Below are 20,061 nucleotides of genomic sequence, written 5' to 3'. Positions count from 1 at the left end.
TTTTTCTAAAAATTCCAGGCGAAGCTTAAAGGGAACCTGTCACCCCCCGTGCCGGGGTGACAGGCTCCCGACCCCCCGTTAGAGCCCCCTATACTCACGTGATCCCACCGGGTCCCGCTTCTGGAGATGGTCGGGTCACGGAGATATCAGCCGCTGCAGCCCGGCGCGCGCGTTCCTCAGGTGAGTCCAACGCTCATAAAGAATGACGGAGCGCTGGACTCTCCTGTCATTCTCTATGAGTGTTGGACTCATCTGAGGAGCGTGCGCGCCGGGCTTCGGGCGCCGATATCTCCGTGACCCGACCATCTCCAGAAGCGGGACCTGGCGGGATCACGTGAGTATAGGGGGCTCTAACGGTGGTCAGGAGCCTGTCACCCCGTCACCGGGGGGTGACAGGTCCTCTTTAAGTATATCCCCCCCCAGTGCCAGACCCTTTTTTATAGCTTTCCAAACATTTAGTTAAAATAGGGGGGCAGAAACTTTGGCTGTATCAGGCCTTAATGGGGCCTTGATAGCTCATGCAACCGCCAATGGATGCTTGAGAGTTTATGTCAGAGTAGAACAATAGTAGCAATAGTGCTAAACTAGTACTAAAGTTAAGTAACCTTAAAAAAAAAAAATACATGCAGGCAACTTCCAGCTAAGTAGGGGCTTACTTTCTTTGCATTTATAACATTTTGATGAACAAACTTGTAATGACAATTCCACAACAGCACTCGGTCTAATTCTGTATTAGATTATATAGATGTTACCTTTTACTCAGTCGAAGAGCCACTTTTCCCATGCATGATGCCACAAACAACAGAACCAGCGCCAGGGCATTCAAGGCAATTAGACCACAATATAATTTATACTTTTCCTCCTGAAATAACAATATCATAAAAAGATCCTGTTATCTATTAGAGATATGTCAGGTTAGAAATTTTTTAAATCGCGGAAGAGAAAAGATTGGGAAAAAAAACTATTTTAAAAAGGGGAATACATATGTACAGTATATAGTATGTTACGGATGTGCCTGCTGTCAACATATTACATTGCATTACAGTGATGGCCATATATTAGGTTGTCTACTAGTTAGGCTGGGTTCACACTGCGTTTTCAGCATCCGTTTAACGGATCAGTTTTTTTAACTGTCAAAAAAGTAGTGTCAACAGTACTTTATTGTGCGTAAAAAAAACGCATCCGTTTTGATCCGGTTTTTTTTTAATAATGGAAGTCAATGGAAAAACGGATCAAAAACGCAAATGCATCCGTTTTTTGCAATTAGTTTTTTGCAAAAAAGGGATCCGTTAAACGGTTGCTGAAAACGCAGTGTGAATCTAGCCTTAAACTCATAGGTAGATCTCGATGTTAGACCACAAGTCTGTTCTCGTGATCAGTTTATGTCTTAGCTTGCCATTTGGAAACTATTGGTTCTTGACCACTTGTTTTAGCTGGTGTTGATCTTTTACACACTCCCAAAAGTTTTTATAGGGTCTAGCACTGAGCAGTGGAAAAGTAGCATGGCCCTATATAAAATACTGCGGGCATAGCTGTAAAGCAGGTATGATGAATAAATGCTGCAATGATTTTCATGAGTACAGAGGGCATTTAGAAATAAGACGTTACAGTAACTTTCTCCTAAAGGCACATTAGTTGGTCCCTGGTCCCCTTGGTAGATAAGTAAATAAGGCTCCTCCAAAACAAAAATCCATTCCATATTAAAAAAGAATAAAACTGGTTGCTTTTATTTAAGCAACATGTTATAAATGATACCGTTAGAGATGTTATATATGTTATCATAGGTGACAAAGTTGGAGATAATGGGGTCCAAAAGTCTAGTAGTGATAAAAGCATCAGAGATGACAGTGTTAGAAGTAAGTGAAAGTGTCAGAAGACTAGCTTTGTTAGCATTAAAACCATGGTTAGATGTTTCTATGAAGGCTGTCCACCCTTAGCATGGGTATACACATATTGCCTATCTGCAGGGGATAAGTGTTCCATAGAGTATGAATGTGTCAACCCACCACCCCATCCAACAGGGAGAGTTGGGTTGATAAGGATAGAGGGTTTTTAGCAACATGAGAACCACTTTAATGACATGCCAAAATTTTGAAGAATGACTGGAAGACAAGAGAAGAGAAAGAAATGTGTTGATTCTGCAATTACCTGACCACAACCCCATCTAAGATTAATGGGGTTCATGCCTAAACATGAAGAGACCAATAATGGAGCTGAGCACGATGGATGCCCAAACCAGCAGGACTTGGAATTTGACTTATAATTAGGGATGAGAGAACTTTTGAAAAGTTTGGTTCGGTTCGATCTGGCGAACTTTCGTGAAGTTCAGATTCGTACGAACTGAACCTAAAATGAACCTTGCTATAACGGCTGAATAATTGCAGCTACAATAGTGAGAGTCTGATAGGGTATAATTTCATTTAGTTGCAGTTGCTATTACAATGAAAAAAGTGGAAAAAAATCAAAGGCAAAAATAGTGAAAAAAAATTAGCCAAGGTGGAAGTGATTACACGGGACAAAGGACACAAAGTTCATTGAAACCAGTAGGGTGGAAAACAGAAATTTGACAGTGGAACCAGCAGCAGTAATAGTACTGTATTGGACCCAGTATGGTTGAGAACAGACAATTGACGGAGGAGGAGGAGGCAGCAGCACTTGATTGCACCCAGCCCAGTATGGTTGAGAAGAGACTATTGGAGGAGGCGGCACCACTTGATTGCACCCGGGCCAGTATGGTTAAGAACAGACTATTTGAGGAGAAGGAGGAGGCAGTACCTGATTGCACCCAGGCCAGTATGGTTGAGAACAGACAATTGACGGAGGAGGAGGATGTTCAGCCTTGGAGTGGTGGCCTGGGAATCCTCGCTGATGATGTTGTTCAGCGCACTTTCCAGAACACGGGAGTCACGTCCTCAAAAGGGATCAATTGGCATGAAATGCTCAAAGAAACCTTTGCACTATGAGGTTTATCACATGTGCCATACAAGGTGAATGACTCAGCCCTCCCTGCTGCACTGCAGAGACAATGTTCCTCCCATTGTGGGCTAGAACACTTCCCACCGTTAGTTGACATGGGGTCAGCCATTCATATATCTCCTCCCTGATGGTCTGGAGGAGCTCCTGCCCACTGTGGCTCCGTTCACCCAGGCTCACAAAATGGAGGACAGCCTGAGAGCACCGGGCCTGACATCGTTGGTAAGACACCAGGGTTAGACTGCAGTCAAAGCGGCGGATGGTTGCAAGGTGGTGGAGGCAGAACTGGCCCCCTAAAGCACCTGGGAGGTGACAGTGGCAAGAATGGGCTAACTTTCTGGTGGTCTTCTGGGAGAAGGTTGACCCAATGGGCAGTAACAGACATGTACTGCCCTTGCCCATAATTAAAGGACCAGACATCAGCACTAGGGTGCGCGGTCTTGGACACCAAGAATTCCAATGAGTCGCCAACATTTTTCTACACAACTGTGCAGTGATGGGACAGCCATCAGCTTAAACACTGAAGTTGCTTTTATGTGTCTTGGTTGATACTCACAGACAGCTGTCACATTACATTTTTGATTAGGCAGCCCCCAGGTATATCTGAGGAGACTAATTTAAGGTCTCACCGTAACAGGGGTGACGTCACACATCTTGATATTCACAGAAAACCAGGATACAAGGGATTATAGGAGTAATAATCCCTTGTATCCTGGTCTATTCTGTTATTATAGTGCTTGAAAAGCACTATATTGTAATCTGTATTCTTCTTCTTCTTCTTCCGTTTCTTCCAGCCATTTTTCTGAGCGTAATACAGCCCAAACCGCTTTGCGCACACACTCCATTCAAACTGCGTTTCGAAGCCCTCGGCGGTGTGAGGTGTGCTATCTATTTTTCGTTTCGATCGGATTTGTCGTTTTTAAGAAATTTACGTTAAACGACCCCAAATTTCCCATAGAAAATAATGGCCCATTGCAAATAATGGCCACACTCTAACCGCTAACAGCCAATCACAGCACATATGGAAATAGCTGAGATATAGCAGCCAATAGGAACTCTAAGGTTTTGTCAGGCAATGTATCACACCATCCACAGTCACATGTCCACTATTGGCCAATAGAAGATGTAATATATGGAAGGTCTTTAATGATTTTGTCTCACTGACATGAGTAATATTGTCATGGTAACCGAGCAATGATCTTTACCATTATAAGTACCCAGATCACTCTTAAAGGGACCCAGGTCGCCCTTAAAAGAACGCAAGTCGCTCTTAAAGGGACCCAAGTTGCTCTTAAAGGGACGGGAGCCATGTCGCTCTTAAAGGGACCAAAGTCGTTCTTAAAGGGACCCAAGTCGCTCTTAAAAGGACGGGACCCAAGTCACTCTTAAAGGGTCCCATGTAGCTCTTAAAGGGATCCAAGTCACTCCAAAAGGTATGGGACCCATGTCGCTCTTAAAGAGACCCATGTCGCTAGAGCGACCTGGGTCCTTTTAATAGTGACCCGGGTCCCTTTAAGAGCGAACTGGGTCCCTTTAAGAGCGCCCTGGGTCCCTTTAAGAGCGTCCTGGGTCCCTTTAAGAGCAAAATATGTCCCTTTAAGAGCAAAATGGGTCCCTTTAAGAGCGACCTGGGTCCCTTTAAGAGCGACCTGGGTCTCTTTAAGAGCGACCTGGGACCCTTTAAGAGCGACCTGGGTCCCTTTAAGAGCGACCTGGGTCCCTTTAAGAGCGACCTGGGTCCCTTTAAGAGCATCCTGGGTCCCTTAAAGAGCGTCCTGGGTCCCTTTAAGAGGGAAATGGGCCACTTTAAGAGCAAAATATGTCCCTTTAAGAGAAAAATGGGTCCCTTTAAGAGCGACCTGGGTCCCTTTAAGAACAAAATATGTCCCTTTAAGAGCGAAATATGTCCCTTTAAGAGCGACCTGGGTCCCTTTAAGAGTAAAATTGGTCCCTTTAAGAGCGACCTGGGTTCCTTTAAGAGCGACCTGGGTCCCTTTGAGAGCAAACTGGGTCCCTTTAAGAGCGACCTGGGTCCCCTTAAGAGCGTCCTGGGTCCCTTTAAGAGCGAACTGGGTCCCTTTAAGAGCGAAATATGTCCCTCTAAGAGCGAATTATGTCCCTTTAAGAGCGACCTGGGTCCCTCTAAGAGTGACCTGGGGCTCTTTAAGAGCGAAATTTGTACCTTTAAAACCCTTTGAGGACCAGGCCCAAAATGACCCAGTGAACCACGGAAATTTTGATCTTAGTGTTTTCGTCTTTCCCTCCCCCCTTTCTAAGAGCTCCAGCACTCTCAGTTTTCTATCTACAAGCCATGTAAGTGCTTGTTTTTTACAGGAATAGTTGTACTTTGTAATGGCGTCATTCATTTTACCATAACATGTATGATGGAATTCCAAATATATTATTTATGAAGATATAAATAGGTGAAATCGAAAAAAAGAATAGCATTGATCAGTGTTATCGGCGATCTGCTCATTGAGCCTGCCTGTGCAGGCTCAGTGTAGCAGATCGCCAATCGGACCTCCGGCGGTCCGTTTCAACGATCGGGACCCCCGCAGTCATACTGCGGGGGTCCCGATCGGTAAGTGACAGGGGACTCCCCCTGTCACTTACACTTAAACGCTGCGGTTGCGGCGTTTAAGGAGTTAATGACACGCGACAGCGCGTTTGCTGCAGCCTGTCATTAGCGGTGAGGTCCCGGCTGCTCACTGCAGCCGGCCCCCACCTCCTATGAAGCGCGCTCCGCTTCGGAGCACGCTTCATAGCGGGAGAAACACCCAGGACGTAGAGTTACGTCATGGGTCGTCTGGGGACAGACTTTCATGACGTAACCCTACGTCCAGGGTCGTCTAGGGGTTAAGAGCAAAATGGGTCCCTTTAAATGCGACCTGGGTCCCTTTAAGAGCGACCTGGGTCCCTTTAAGTGCAACAAGGGGCCCTTTAAGAGCGAAATGGGTCCCTTTAAGAATGAAATTGGTCCCTTTAAGAGCGATCTGGATCCCTTTAAGAGCGACCTGGGTCTCTATTAGATTGATCTGGGTCCCTTGAAGAGCCAAATGGGTCCCATTAAGAGCGACCTGGGTCTCTTTAAGAGCGACCTGGGTCCCTTTAAGAGCGAAGGGACCCACGTCGCTCTTAAAGCAACCCAGGTCGCTCCTAAAGGGACCCATGTCGCTCTTAAAGGGATGGGAGCCAAGTTGCTCTTAAAGGGATGGGACCCAAGTCGCTCTTAAAGGGATGGCACCCAGGATTAAAGTTAAAAGGAAGTCACTGGTAAAGGGGCGCTTTTTTCAAGCACTATGTATTTCCTTGGAACTGCAGATCTAGTTTTATTTGTTATTATTATTTTAACCAAATTTGTTGCGAACTTTTTGCAAAGTTCGTAACGAATCTGGTTTGTTACGGTTTGCTCATCCCTACTTATAATATTTTGGACATTCCTAAAACATTCTCCCCTATGTTCTTCAATAGGTAATTAAATGGACTCTGTCAGTAATATTAAGCCACTAAAACTGTTGGCAGCCCTATACAGAGGCCAAATAGGCAAAAGTATCAATGTCTGTTGCTTCAGTAATGGGAGTTGTATGATTGAGAAGACTAAAGAAGGCCAAAAATAGGACAGGAGACGGGCTCTTCTTGTTAGGTGCATTGAACTCTTAGTATTAAAATCTAGACCCTCCTCCCTGCTTTTATTGATACCTCTGATAGTCTCTTAATTAGATGCTGGAGCTGTCAATCATAACTGAGAGGAGGAGCCTGGGGAAGCTCAGTACAGGGAAACAGAAACATGCCATGACAATGGTTGTGGCATTAAAGGGGTATTCCACTATTCCACTAAAGAGATAAAAATGAAATGCTGACAAACCTAGCTGGTCTAACTCAATAAGTCCCCCTAAGTATTTTGAACCATATCCTATCTTTCGAGCTGCCGCCGTTCCTGAGCTACACGTTTTTCTAAAAGCCGATCTATATCCAAGATGGTGCCGGCCAGGAAACTACATTTACCATGTATGCTGTATTACTATAAGTATACAGCATAGATCTCAATGAGAGATCAGTGTGCATATACTAGAAGTCCCCCAGGAAAAAAAAATAAGTGTTATTATTTTTTTTTAAAAACCCTCCCCTAATAAAAGTTTGAATCACCCCCCTTTTCCCATGTTATAAATAAAAATAAATAAATAAATAATAAACATAAATAAACATGTTTATGCGTAATCGGCCTTTTAAGCACAAGGAGGAAAAAACGAAAATGCAAAAATCTAAATTGGCTCTGTCCTTAAGGGGTTAAAAGTTATATTTTACGTTACCTATCTATGCTTGGGATTGTTTGATTGTTTAATGTGAATCCTTACCTCTCATTTTCTTGCTGGTCCTGTAAATCTTTTTGTATTGTTCTCAAGTAGTCACTGTTCCCTGGGCATTCCAGCACTTTAATCACACCCCTCTGGGCCTGAATCAAAGCACTGCATTGCTGTGAGGTCTTCCAGAGGCGGACCTTCCCTCATGTGGGTGCACCAATATTTTCATCGATATGCACATTACACCATAATGAAAACATCCGCTAAACCGGCTTAGAAGAACATGACCGCTTCCTTCCAGAAAACAACACCACTCCTGTCTTCAGTTTGGGTTTGCAACTCAGTTCCTTAGAAGTGAATGGAACTTAACTGCAAACCACACCTGAACTGGAGACAAGAGTTTTGCTGTTTCTGGAAGAAAGTGGCCATGTTTTTCTAATTCTGGATAAATCCTTTAGGGTACAAACCCACTTGCCGGATCTGCAGGGAGCCTCCTTGCTGCGTTTTTGCAGCGAGACTCGCTGCAGATCCCAGCCCTATACTTTCATTAGCAGAGAAACTCGCAGCAGGGATGTACATCCCTGCTGCGATTTTGTCTGCAGCCCTCCCCATTAACCCCCTAGCCGCCGGACATTATACATTACCGGGTCCCCGTTCCTGCTTCGGAGCCGCCGAAGCAAGCAGGAGCGGGGACCTGGTAATGTATATCCTGCCCGCCCCCCCTGCAGCCCCGATTGCCCCCGGCCGCATGATCGCCCCCCGCACCCCCTGGCCGTACGATAGCCCCCCGCAGCCCCGATCGCCCCCAGCCCCCGGCCGCATGATCGCCCCCCGCACCCCCCGGCCGTACGATAGGCCCCCGCAGCCCCGATCGCCCCCAGCCCCACGATTGCCCCCCACAGCCCGTGCGGCCGAGAACTGCGGGGGAGATCGTGCGGCCTGGGGGTGCGGGGGGCGATCATGCCGCCGGGGGCTGGGGGCGATCGGGGCTGCGGGGGGCTATCGTACGGCCGGGGGGTGCGGGGGGCGATCATGCGGCCGGGGGGTGCGGGGGGCGATCATGTGGCCGGGGGCGATCAGGGCTGCAGGGGGGGCGGGCAGGATATACATTACCAGGTCCCCGCTCCTGCTTGCTTCGGCGGCTCCCGTCACGTTCCGCCCGGCCAATCAGTGCGCTGCCCCGCCGCAGCGAACCGATTGGCCGGGCGGGCCGTGAAGACATCGGGAGCCCCGAAGCAAGCAGGAACGGGGACCTAATAATGTATAATGCCCGGCGGCTAGGGGGTTAATGGGGAGGGCTGCAGACAAAAGTTTCTCTGCAAGGAGACTCGCTGCAGACCCGCCAAGTGGGTTTGTACCCTTAATTGGCTGTAATGGCAGCGGGAAGCTAATTACCAGTGAAGAATAGAAGTAATTATACTATTGATTTCTAACTTTTGACCCTCACTGGATATGTATTAAAAAAATAAATGAAAGGATATGTAATCTACCACTAGCTCACCATACTGCATCTTGGTATATGCAGAATTCTGCTCTCATTTACATAGTTACATATAGTTACATCCAGTTTAGACATGTAAGGAGAGAATACGGTATTTACATGACAAATATATCATTTATTAACATATAAACTTACGTTTATATTAGGACAATATGAAACTTGGCTGCTTTTGCAGTGTAAATCATTGAAATCACAACTGGTAAATACAAGTCCAATTACAGTGGCCATGGATGATAAGAAGCTGATACAAAGTACGTATTTTAACTGAAAAAAAAAGTTAAAAATCATATAAAAATGAATGATGGAGACCAATGTCAACAAATGCATGGCACATTAGTATAATGTATACAAGATCAGGTCGGCACAACCCCTTCCAAGGCGTCAGGCCCGTGCAGTCAACAGCACCGATGGGTTGCCAAACTCTTAGAAGCAATAGTCTCTGGTGAACACAATTTACAATGAAGAAATGAATGAGGTGGCACTCACCATCGGATGAATTTCTGTATTTTATTTCATCGCGTAAAAGGACATAACAGATGCAAACAATGATCTGGCAGACGCCAGCAGGTAGCACCTACCTGCTGGCGTCTGCCAGATCGTTTTTTACATCTGTTATGTCCTTTTGAACAATGAAATAAAATACAGAAATTCATCCGATGGTGAGTGCCACCTCATTCATTTCTTCATTGTGAAATGCATGGCACATGTTATTCTATCAAAAAGATGTTTATCTCTTACATTACAAGTAACTTTCACAAGCTGGTGTCCTGCACAGCCGACTGCTCTACCAGACACCCATGGCTAATGACCAACCACAGTGATTTCATTGATTTTGGTCATTTTATCCCTAAATGCGATGACTTATGCTGCGTTTACACGGAACGTTTATCGTTCGAATTGATAATCGTTCTGTGTAAACACAGCAAACGATCAAGCGAAGAGCGGAAAATCGTTTATTTTGAACTTTCAACATGTTCTCAAATCGTCGTTTGCTAAAAATTCGCAGATCGCTTCGTGTAAACAGTCTTTCAAAGATTTACCCTATGTAAAAGATGGGCGTAAGCGATCTTAAAAACGATCGCAATAACGATTTTCCTTACAAATTTTCTAACGATTTATTCGTCTAAATGCTGATTGTTATAAAAACCAAATCGTTGCTTCAAAATTGTTAAACGATCAATTATCACTTCATGTAAACGCAGCATAACAGTAATCATGGCATTTAGGTGGTTGTCTGACAGGTGTCCATCATATTTCACATGCATAAATCTACTAATAAAGTTTGCAATGCAGTGCAATATAAAAAATAAAAAAAATATTCCCCTTCAAGTAAATATATAAATCAACCACCTTTTGAAAATGAACAATTTATTAATACTATTGGTCCCACAAAGTGCATAAGGGAAAATGTCAGAATTGCTAAGGAATGGCTGATTTTAGAAGTCCCAAAAATGTGGATTTTTTTAAAATATATGAATAAATTCATCCCATACTAAAAGTTTATCACCCCTCTTTTTCTATTTTTTAAATTTATAAAGATATTATTGTCACATGCAAAATCACCCGAACTATTTAAATATCACATTTCTGGTCTTGAACGGGAAATGACTGAGCAATGTTTCTCTGATGTTGCAAAACTACAATTCCCACAATGGGAATTGTAGTTTTAAAACAGCTGGAGGGCCGAAGGTTGCCCATCCCTGCTTTATACAATATAGTTATATAAAATCTTAAAGATAAAATAAATGTAATAAATGTTGAACTCACAGAACAGATGGAGGTAGTGGCCCAACTTATAATTAACATAATTCCTGCAAAGATATGCTGTAAAAATAGAAGAAAGTTAAAAATATTTTGACCCCTTATGCCGATATAATAATCATTTCAACCAAGCTTAAAAGGAATGTATCAGATCATGTTAAATAAATAAAAAAAATATATCTGGCATTCATTGTATTTGCCTTTATTTTGTAGGTATTGTTGTTGGGATGTTTTTCCACCACTGACATCAATTGATACTGTAACGCTTTAGCTTTCCAGGCATGATGGGAATTGTAGTTTTGCAAAAGCTGGTGGGCCAAAGGTTCCCCATCCCTGCTGTACAGTGATATGTTTTTAATGTTATTAAAGAGAATCTGTCAGCACCAGGGTCCTACCACAGTGTGCTCTAGCTATTAGTCCCCTAGTAAGCATGGTGCCTTTTTGTAATTTGTCTGTGGAGTGGATTATGCACAATCTTGGGTCTCCTACTGTAATGAAGAGTCAATGAGGAGTTGTGTGGCTGCACTCTGACACATCTCCCCACTCCTTTCTCCTGCCTCTTCTTTATGAATAATTAATGCTGCCCAGCCTCCTGCTCGCTGAGCTGTCAGCCAGTGTCTGCCAATAGAGCACTCATCTGCAATCGGATATAGTTGAATCACCTAACCTGCGTTGGAGCTGTGGTGTAGCTGTAAATCACCTGGCGCAAGTTCACCAGCAGGGTTTTCTTTGGTTCAAATCTGCCTCTTTTTTTTTTCAAAATTGTATCATTTTTAGAAGGGCAAAGAATTCCCAATCAGGTCCAAATTAGATTAGTTCTTTTAATACAATGATGGGAAAAGTAAAAAAAATAAATAAATAAAAAAACTTTATTTTTTGCATATATATATATATATATATATATATATATATATATATATATATATGAGAATTTTAAAACTTATTTGGACCTGACAGGGAATCTTTTAAAAATGATACAATAATGAGAAAATAGAAAAAATAAAGAGCTATATTTCATTGCCATCAGGGCATTCGAACCAAAGAAAGAACTGCTGGTGGACTCTAGACAGGTGATTTACCCCTAGACCACAGCTCCAACATGTTTGAGCTCAGATTTTTAACTATATCTAAGTGTTTCTTTTAGCCATAAATTGCCTACAGAGGACTGATCTGCAATCAGAGACACTGGCTGTCAGCTGAGCGAGCAGGAGGCCGGGCAGCATTGATTATTCATGAAGAGGAGGGAGGAGTGGTGAGGTGTGCTAGAGTGTGGCACAAATGCTGAGCCACATCTCCTCTTTGATTCTTCATTACAGAAGGAGACCTGAGATTGTGCATAATCCACTCCACAGACAAATTAAGAAAAATTAGTAAAATGTACCATGCTCACTAGGGGGCTGCCAGCTACAGCACACTGTCAGCACCTCAGGTAAGGCACTGGTGCGGACAGATTCTATTTAATGTCTGAGTGGTGGAATTGTGCAGGGAGCAAAAAAAAAGTGAGATTACCAATCAAATGAAGATTATCAGACATTGGCTATTTAATAGGATTTGATATGTCACTAACAAAAACTTTCTTTGCAGGGGTATTCCAAATTCATAAAAGTCAGATTGTGTGGGGTCCAAAACCTTATGATCTCATGAATGGGGCTGGAGTCTTTGTTGTAAATGGAGTGGCATGTCGCAAAAGCTTGTGGAACCCATGGGCCACTGTTGGGTTCCCTTCTTAGTCCAGTTGTCCCTGAAGGTATTTTGTATAGGTTACCTATATTGTATAGGTTACCTATATTGTATTTTCAAAACTGCATTATTACTTTTTGTCCACAAGATGACGCCACTGGGTATTTCCTATAGTATTCACAGCACTGTGAAGTAAATGGGGGTTAAACCCAGTCTTGGACCTTAACTGTGGAGAAGTGGTTAGTTCTGGGTCTAAGTTAGTTAGTTTGGTTCAGTATGGACAACACCACTGCTGTACCAAAGAGAGAGTTTACCTCAGAGACTGGCCCACCAGGCAGTAAAAGTCTTTATTTCTTCTCAATCTTACTAGCAAGTAACTATGGCAACTACCCCCTAAATGGGACTAGCCTGTCTACGTCTGGGGTGACTGTTAACTTCTCCAAAGGATTCTCAGGTTCTTCAGCTGATCAGGACTATCCCCAGTGGTTAAAAAAGCAGCAAGAAAAGCTGCTTGGCCCACTGATGATTGCTTGATCGACTCGTGTAACCTCAAGGGATTTGCTACACCTGGATGCCAAGGCCCAGGGCCGGTGTTCCTGGATCTGGTACCTTCTAAAGTCATGTCTTCACAGTCCCCTGCAAGAGTTCTGTAATCCATAGACAGGTCCCTCTTGGTAGCCCCGTAGTCCATTGTACAAGTAAACAAGTCATGTTGACTAAAAAGACTGTTCCTAAAAAAGTCACCTAACTAAAACCATCAACAGTAACCAAGTATTGCTGACAATCTCACCCAAGTGAAAGTAAATTTATTTAGGAGGTTAAGACCTTGGACTTTGTGCTTATTCAAACACACCACACTACCAGGGACTTTAACTTTAACGGGGGCGGTGCTTGAGACCCAGGGAGGGCATATAGTACTCAGGCCCTATGATAAATACCACAGAGGTACCACAACATCTGCCCTTGCAAATACCAACTAGAAACCCCTTGGGTCATCACACATACTATTTGGAAGCTGCTAAAGGTAGACTCTGCTGTCTTTGGCAGATCCATAGAAAATGAATGGAGAGGTGTGCACATCCATGCCATGCCACTCTGTGGATAGTGGATTAAGTTGTTAAAGGTTCACACAACGTAACTTTTCTATTATTAACGGCTGTTGATGCCAAGGATTAATAGAAAAGTTATGTTGCACTGCAGTCAGAGGGAATCCCGGGCGGAGTGTATACACATAGGATACACTCCGACTGGGATCCCTAGTGGCCGCAGAAAAAAAAAACTGACTTCATTGAATAGTGGCTGCACAACCCTGACAGTCCACACAATGGCTCCGGCCGCACTCTCCATTGTGTGCAATGGTGAATTGGGATACGGGTGCACACGAATGCGCCCGCATCCTAATTCAGCACAAATAAAGTTCATCCGGCCACTACTGCATTATCAGCTGGGATGAACTTCACTGACACAGGCCGTTCTGTGACACTGCTGGGTCACAGAATGGCCGGTGTCTCACATAGTGTGAACCCGGCCTAAACTTGCAAGGCCCCTTAAAGGAGTTTCTGAGTTAAAAAGAGCTCAAAAGGTGAAAGGGTTGAGGGGCATCAAATCAAACCAATTGACATTGCATGTTCAGACTCCATATTCATACTTACACCCACAGACACCCAAAATGGAACACCATACTCTAGGGATTTTAGGTTACTGTTTTTATAAGAGACTGCAAGTGATATGCCAAATGAAAGCTCCACAACAGACACGACAACAAGGACAATCTGGAAAGGAAAAAAAAAAAGCTCTGATAAGGAAATCTCCATGTTTTTAGGTTTATTAGGTTAAAATTCACAACATTGCTTTTTACAATTAAAGAATTTTTTTTCAAAATGCAGGGGCGGGGGAACATAAACTATTCCAAATCACTTTTGCCAGTGCTTCTCCAGCACTGGATTACCACTTCAGGATCCCAATCAGGCTCCAGTATCTCCTGCAGACCCGACGTCACAACCAGGTAGATGGACCGCCTGCTCAGCCAGTCAGCAACTGGGGTGGGACCCCACTGCAGTCACTGATTGGTCACTGAGTCATAGTAGTGATCATCAGTACTATCGGGGAAAATGCCTTCGGGCAGGGGTCACGGAGCTTGTTACGCGGCGCATCGTGGATACGGGGAGTAATGATTGATTGTAATGTTCTCCCCTGCCCCTGCTGCCTTGAGATTTTTGAAACAGCTGGCCTCCTCCTTTAAGTCCTTTTTATCTAACTGTGTCTGGCAGCATAATACCCATGATTGTACGTCAGTGATCCACCACTGTCGGCTTAATTTAGCTCTGTCAATCACAGCTAAGGTTACATCTTCAGTAGTAAAAACGTGTCTAGCAGCATAATAACTGTCATTATACATCAGTGATCCACTATGTCCTACTGCTTCCACCATTAACCCCTAGACGACTAAGGACGTACTGGTATGCCCTGGAAGTCTGTGCCCAGACTATCCTGGGCGTACCTGTATGTCCTTTGCTCACTGCAGCCAGCCCCAACCTCCTATGAAGCGCGCTCCGCTCTGGAGCGCGCTTCATAGGAGGTGGAGGCCGGCTGCAGTGAGCAGCCGACACCTCACCGTTAATGACGCGGCGTTTAAGTGTAAGTAACAGGGAGAGTCACTTATACCGTAGCGTGTGTAATTGTCCGATCTATTAAAATACGAATATGCGAAGTGCATACATGAAAAGAGGGAAAAAAGTAAAAAAGTGCCAGGATTATCGATTATATGTTACATATATATATATATATATATATATATATATATATATATATATATGTATAAAATTTAATAAAAAGTGATCAAAATGTCTGATCTTCACAAATATGGTATTAATAAAAACTAGAGATCATGGCGGAAAAAATTACAGCCCTTACTGCCCCGTAGGTGAAAAAGTAAAACCGTTATAAGCGTCACAATAGGCCCATTTTATTAATAATTAATTGCCAAAAAAAAAGGATTTCATTTAAAAAATATATATAACATTAGAGAATCTGTGTAAACCTGCATATGGTTGTGTTCGGACTGACCTATAGAATAATGGGATCATGTCGCTTTTACCGTGTAGTACATTACGTAGACACAGGAACCCCCCAAATGTTACCATATTGCATTTTTTTTTCACGATTTCACCAATTTATATCTTCATAAATAATATATTTGGGATTCAGTCATACATGTTATGGTAGAATGAAAGACGCTATTAAAAAGTACAACTACTCCTGTAACAAACAAGCCATTACATGGCCTTGTAGATAGAAAACTGAAAGTGCTAGAGCTCTTAGAAGGGGCGGAGGAAAAAACAAAAACACAAAGATCAAAATTTGCGCGGTCCACTAAAGTGTTAAAGGGGTACTCCAGTATGAAAAAATTGTATTTAAATGAAATTCAAAGTTATATAACTTTCTAATATAATGTTATTACCAATAGTCCTCGCTTCTGTGGCTTTTCTGGCTTTTCACTACTGACAGGAAATGGAAAATGGAATGACTACAAAACTTGTATTGACCCCCAGCTTCTCTCCCCTGTGTCAACGCATCATCTCTGATGTCACAGGAGGCTTGGCTGGATCTCTCACTTCCCCTCAGTGATTCACCATCGCTGACCAGCCTCTTCAGTCTACACCTGAGCAGGCAGGGAGAGAAAGAAGCAACTTCTGCAACTTCACTGATGTGCAAAAGTCTGCAGTGAAATTAGGGCTGTGTTCACACATGTTGGAGCCTCATTGCAGTACTGCAGCATCCTCACAAAAATGATGCAGTAACACAATTAAATGATGCTAAACGGAACAGGGGATCAGAGCCGGCACTGCCAATCCCACCTGGACAGTATATTCCATGTAAGATAATACTGGATAAAGCCCTTATTGTGGGGCTCATCTTCAAAGGCAAAACATGCTTGACCATAATATATGTGTGGAGATATGAAGAAAAAAAAATTTGGGGGGTTCCGTCACATATGTTATAGAAGATTGAAAGGCACATTTACAAAGTACACCTGTTCCTGAAAAAAAACAAGCCCTCACATGGCCCTGTAGAGTTATAGATCTTAGAAGGGGAGGAGGAAAAAACTAAGACGCAAAATTCAAAATTGTCATGGTCCTTAAGGTCATTTTGGGCTCTGTCCTTAAAGGGTTAAGGTTCTGTTTAAAAGTATCACTTTGATCACTTTCTATTAAAATTTTTTCTGGATTTGTTGTAAACAAACGTATGCAATTTTGCACTTTGGCGGGTTTTTGCGCTTACCGTACAATATCAGGAATGTGATCGTTTAATAGGTCGGGCGATTACACACACAGCGATACCAAATATGTTATTTTTGTATTTATGTATTTATTTTTAAAATGGGAAAAGGGGATTGATTTAAACTTTTATTAGGGGAGGGTTTTTTTGTATTAATAAAAACACTTTATTTTTTTTTCACATACAGCAATTAGAAGCCCACTGGGGGACTCCTAGTATAACTGCTCTGATCTCTCATTGAGATCGATGCTGTGTATATAATAGAGCAATGATCCATTACTAAGCCAGGTTCAGCGTCATTCAGACGCTGATCCCCGGCCGGCTCAGTAGCAGGGATCTCCCCTCCGCAAGCACTATTTAAATGCAGCTGTCAGCTTTGCATTTAAATACCCATGGTCCCCAGCAGCACAGGGGACCACGGCTGCAGAGGGCTTGCGCTGGGAGGCCTCTCCGTTTACCCTTTACGGCGCATGAAGGGTATACTTGTCATGCGTCGATAAGAGGTTAACATTCAGGAGGCATAGTTTATGGCACTATTTTCAGGGGAGAGTGAATGGCACTATTAAATTCAAGGAGAACAGTATATGACACTGTCATACTCAAGGGCACAGAGTGCAGAACCAATACGTTCAGTCGAACCAGTGTGTGGCACACTTGTGTCATGAGGCTTGTAAATGTTTAGGCTGAATGAAAAAGAAAAACAAAGAGGATTACACCAGCCAGAAAAGATGTCTCCTGTGGACGATTCTGTATCATTCCTACAGAAACAAGTAGCGAAAGGGTTAGTATGCTAAAAAGTGCACAAAAGTAACAAAAAAAAAACATCCGTTCACTGCTTTTTCACAACAATTGGTTTAAAATAAAAAAAGAACTGGCATGGTTATAGGGAATCTGTCAGCTCCCGGGCCCTACCTAAGGTGCTTACAGTAAGCTGCTGGCAGTCCCCTATTGAGCATGGTGACTTTTGGCAATTTTCTATGTAGTGGATTATGCAAAATCTCACGTCTCCAACTGTAAGCCTCACCACTCCACTCCTTCCTCCGCCCACCTCTTCATGAAAAATCAATGCTGCCCGGCCTCCTGCTCACTCACTGCTTTCAGCCAGTGTCTCTGATTGCAGATCAGTCCTCTGTGGGCAGTTTATGTCTGAAAGAAACACTTAGATGTAGTTGCATCTCTCATCCCAAATGTGTTGGAGCTGTGGTCTAGGGGTAGCCCACCTGTCTAGAGACCTGCCAGCAGTTCATTATCTGGTTCTATTCCCCTGATGGCAATGAAGTTGAGGTCTTTATTTTTTTTCTCATTATTGTATCATTTTAAGGCTAAGTTCCCACAAAGTATTTTTGCTCAGTATTTTGCAACCAAAACCAGTAGTGGATTGAAAGCATAGAAAGGCTATAAAAACACTGTTGAAATTGAGCGGATGGCCGTAATTTAATGGCAAATATCGGCCGTTGTTTTAAAATAACAGTAATTATTTGCCATTTAGTGACTGCCATCCACTCAATTCCAACAGTGTTTCTATAGCCTTTCTGTGTTTTCAATCCACTCCTGGTTTTGATTGCAAAATTCTGACCAAAGTACTGAGCAAAAATACTGTATAGGAACATAGCCTTAAAAATTATACAATAATGAGAAAAAAACCCAAAGACCTCTATTTCATTTCCATCAGGGGATTTAAAAAAGAGACCAAACTGCTGGCAGGTCTCTAGACAGGTGAGTTACCCCTAGACCACAGCTCTAACACATTTAGGCTCAGAGATTCAACTATATCTGAGTGTTTCTTTCAGACAATCTGCCTACAGAGGACTGATCTGCAATCAGAGACACTGGCTGAAAGCTGAGTGAGCAGGAGGCCGGGCAGCACAGATTATTCATGAAGAAAAAGGAGGAAGGAGTGGTGAGGTGTGAAAGAATGTGGCACAAACAACTCCTCTTTGACACTTCATTAGAGTAGGAGACATGAGATTGTACATAATCCACAGACAGAAAATTACCAAAAGGCACCATGCTCACTAGGGGATTGCCAGCTACAGCACACTGTCAGCACCATAGGTAGGGCCTGGGAGTTGACAGATTCCCTTTAATAGGGTAGTTCAGCAAAAAATAAGTTCTTTTAAATCAACTGGAGATTTGTAATTTACTTTTATTAACCCCTTGCTGCAAAATGACATTTCAGATACTTCATGTAAAGCAGGTGGAGTTCCTGCAACATGACGATTCTGGAACGTCATGCTGTCCCTGCCTTCCCCCGCTGTCCCTAGCGGCGATTGAGCAGCAGGAAGAGGCTGCCTTACACAGCCTCATCCCGCTGCCACTGCCTGGAGGGGAGACCCGCTCCCCCCTAGGCAGTTAACCCCATAGGCGCTGCGGTCATAGTGCGTCTGGGCTGCTATGGTTACAACGATCAGGCCCCTGCACTGAGGCAGGGACCTGATCGTTGTATGAGCTGTCAGTGTAATACTGACAGCTCAAACACTGTATAATACATTACAGCACGTCTCCTACTGTAATGTATGTAAAGTTCATATGCTGTAATGTATTATATATATGTACCTGCAAAAGTAAAAGTTAAAAACCACCACACGAACACATTCCCCATCCCTCCTTTATAAATGATCCCCTATAAATGAGATACATATATTTAATAACGCCGTGTCCGTAATTAGCCTGTTTCATTTAAGGGGTTATCCAGCGCTATAAAAACATGGCCACTTTTCCCCCTACTGTTGTCTCCAGTTCAGGTGCAGTTTGCAATTAAGCTCCATTTACTTCCATGGAACGGAGTTTCAAAACCCCACCCAATCTGGAGACAACGGTAGGGGGAAAGTGGCCATGTTTTTTTAAGTGCTGGATAGCCCCTTTAATTATCCCGCTTGATTGCTGTAAAAAATAAAAAAAACTAACCAAAATGAAATTTTTTTTGTTAATCCCGCTCCCTAGAAAAAAGCTATTAAAACATCCCACGTACCCAAAAGGTGTACCACTAAAATGTCAGCTTATGCCACAAAAAAAAGAAACCCTCACATAACTCCATTGGAGAAATATATAATATGCAAGACACAAACAGTTATGATAGTATTAATGCTGTAAACTATAACAAAAGCTATATAAAATGGATATCACTGTCATCATACTGAACTGACGAATAAAGATAACATGTGTAGCTTATTGTAAACAATGTGCAAAAAAATTATGAAAAACAGCTGCTAAATTGTGTTTTTTATTTGTACCACTTCATAAAAATTTAATAAAAAATGACCAGGGTGTCACATGTCCCCCAGAATTATACAGATGAAAACATCAACTTGTCTTAAATATTTTGGCACCACAAGGCCTCTGTGACATGGTATAATGGCTAAAAAAAACTGAAATTAAAAAAGGCTCCAAAATTGCCCAGGCCTCTGTCATGTCTGAGGCTTGTTGGTGAGTCAGGTGACGCACTGTGGCCACATATGGGGGATTTCTAGAAACATTGAAATAAGAGGAATAAACATTGAGCTCCATTTCTCAGTTAGTATTTTCTGTGTTAGAGGGAAAAAATGGATTAAAATGGAATATCTGCCC

At 43.0% G+C, this 20,061-nt stretch overlaps 1 protein-coding gene across 3 annotated transcripts in view; it reads right to left on the bottom strand.

Annotated features, from left to right (window-relative positions):
• LOC138799635 (uncharacterized) overlaps positions 1-20,061 on the bottom strand; it is a 97,479-nt gene that overhangs the window by 2,790 nt on the left and 74,628 nt on the right. For 2 of the 3 annotated variants that reach the window (XM_069981088.1, XM_069981087.1), the window contains 4 exons: positions 13,869-13,988; positions 10,543-10,599; positions 8,911-9,039; positions 753-862 (listed from right to left, as the gene is read on the bottom strand). In XM_069981088.1, coding sequence (XP_069837189.1) covers positions 753-862; positions 8,911-9,039; positions 10,543-10,599; positions 13,869-13,988 — 416 coding nt within the window. The remainder of the gene's footprint in view (positions 1-752; positions 863-8,910; positions 9,040-10,542; positions 10,600-13,868; positions 13,989-20,061) is intronic. The other variant, XM_069981089.1, reaches the window with a different exon arrangement.

This window comes from Dendropsophus ebraccatus, chromosome 8, assembly GCF_027789765.1.
Source record: "Dendropsophus ebraccatus isolate aDenEbr1 chromosome 8, aDenEbr1.pat, whole genome shotgun sequence".
NCBI classification, from domain to species: domain Eukaryota; kingdom Metazoa; phylum Chordata; class Amphibia; order Anura; family Hylidae; genus Dendropsophus; species Dendropsophus ebraccatus.
The sequence above is the reverse complement of the archived record's forward strand: the minus strand, read 5'-3'. Positions and strand labels throughout refer to the sequence as shown.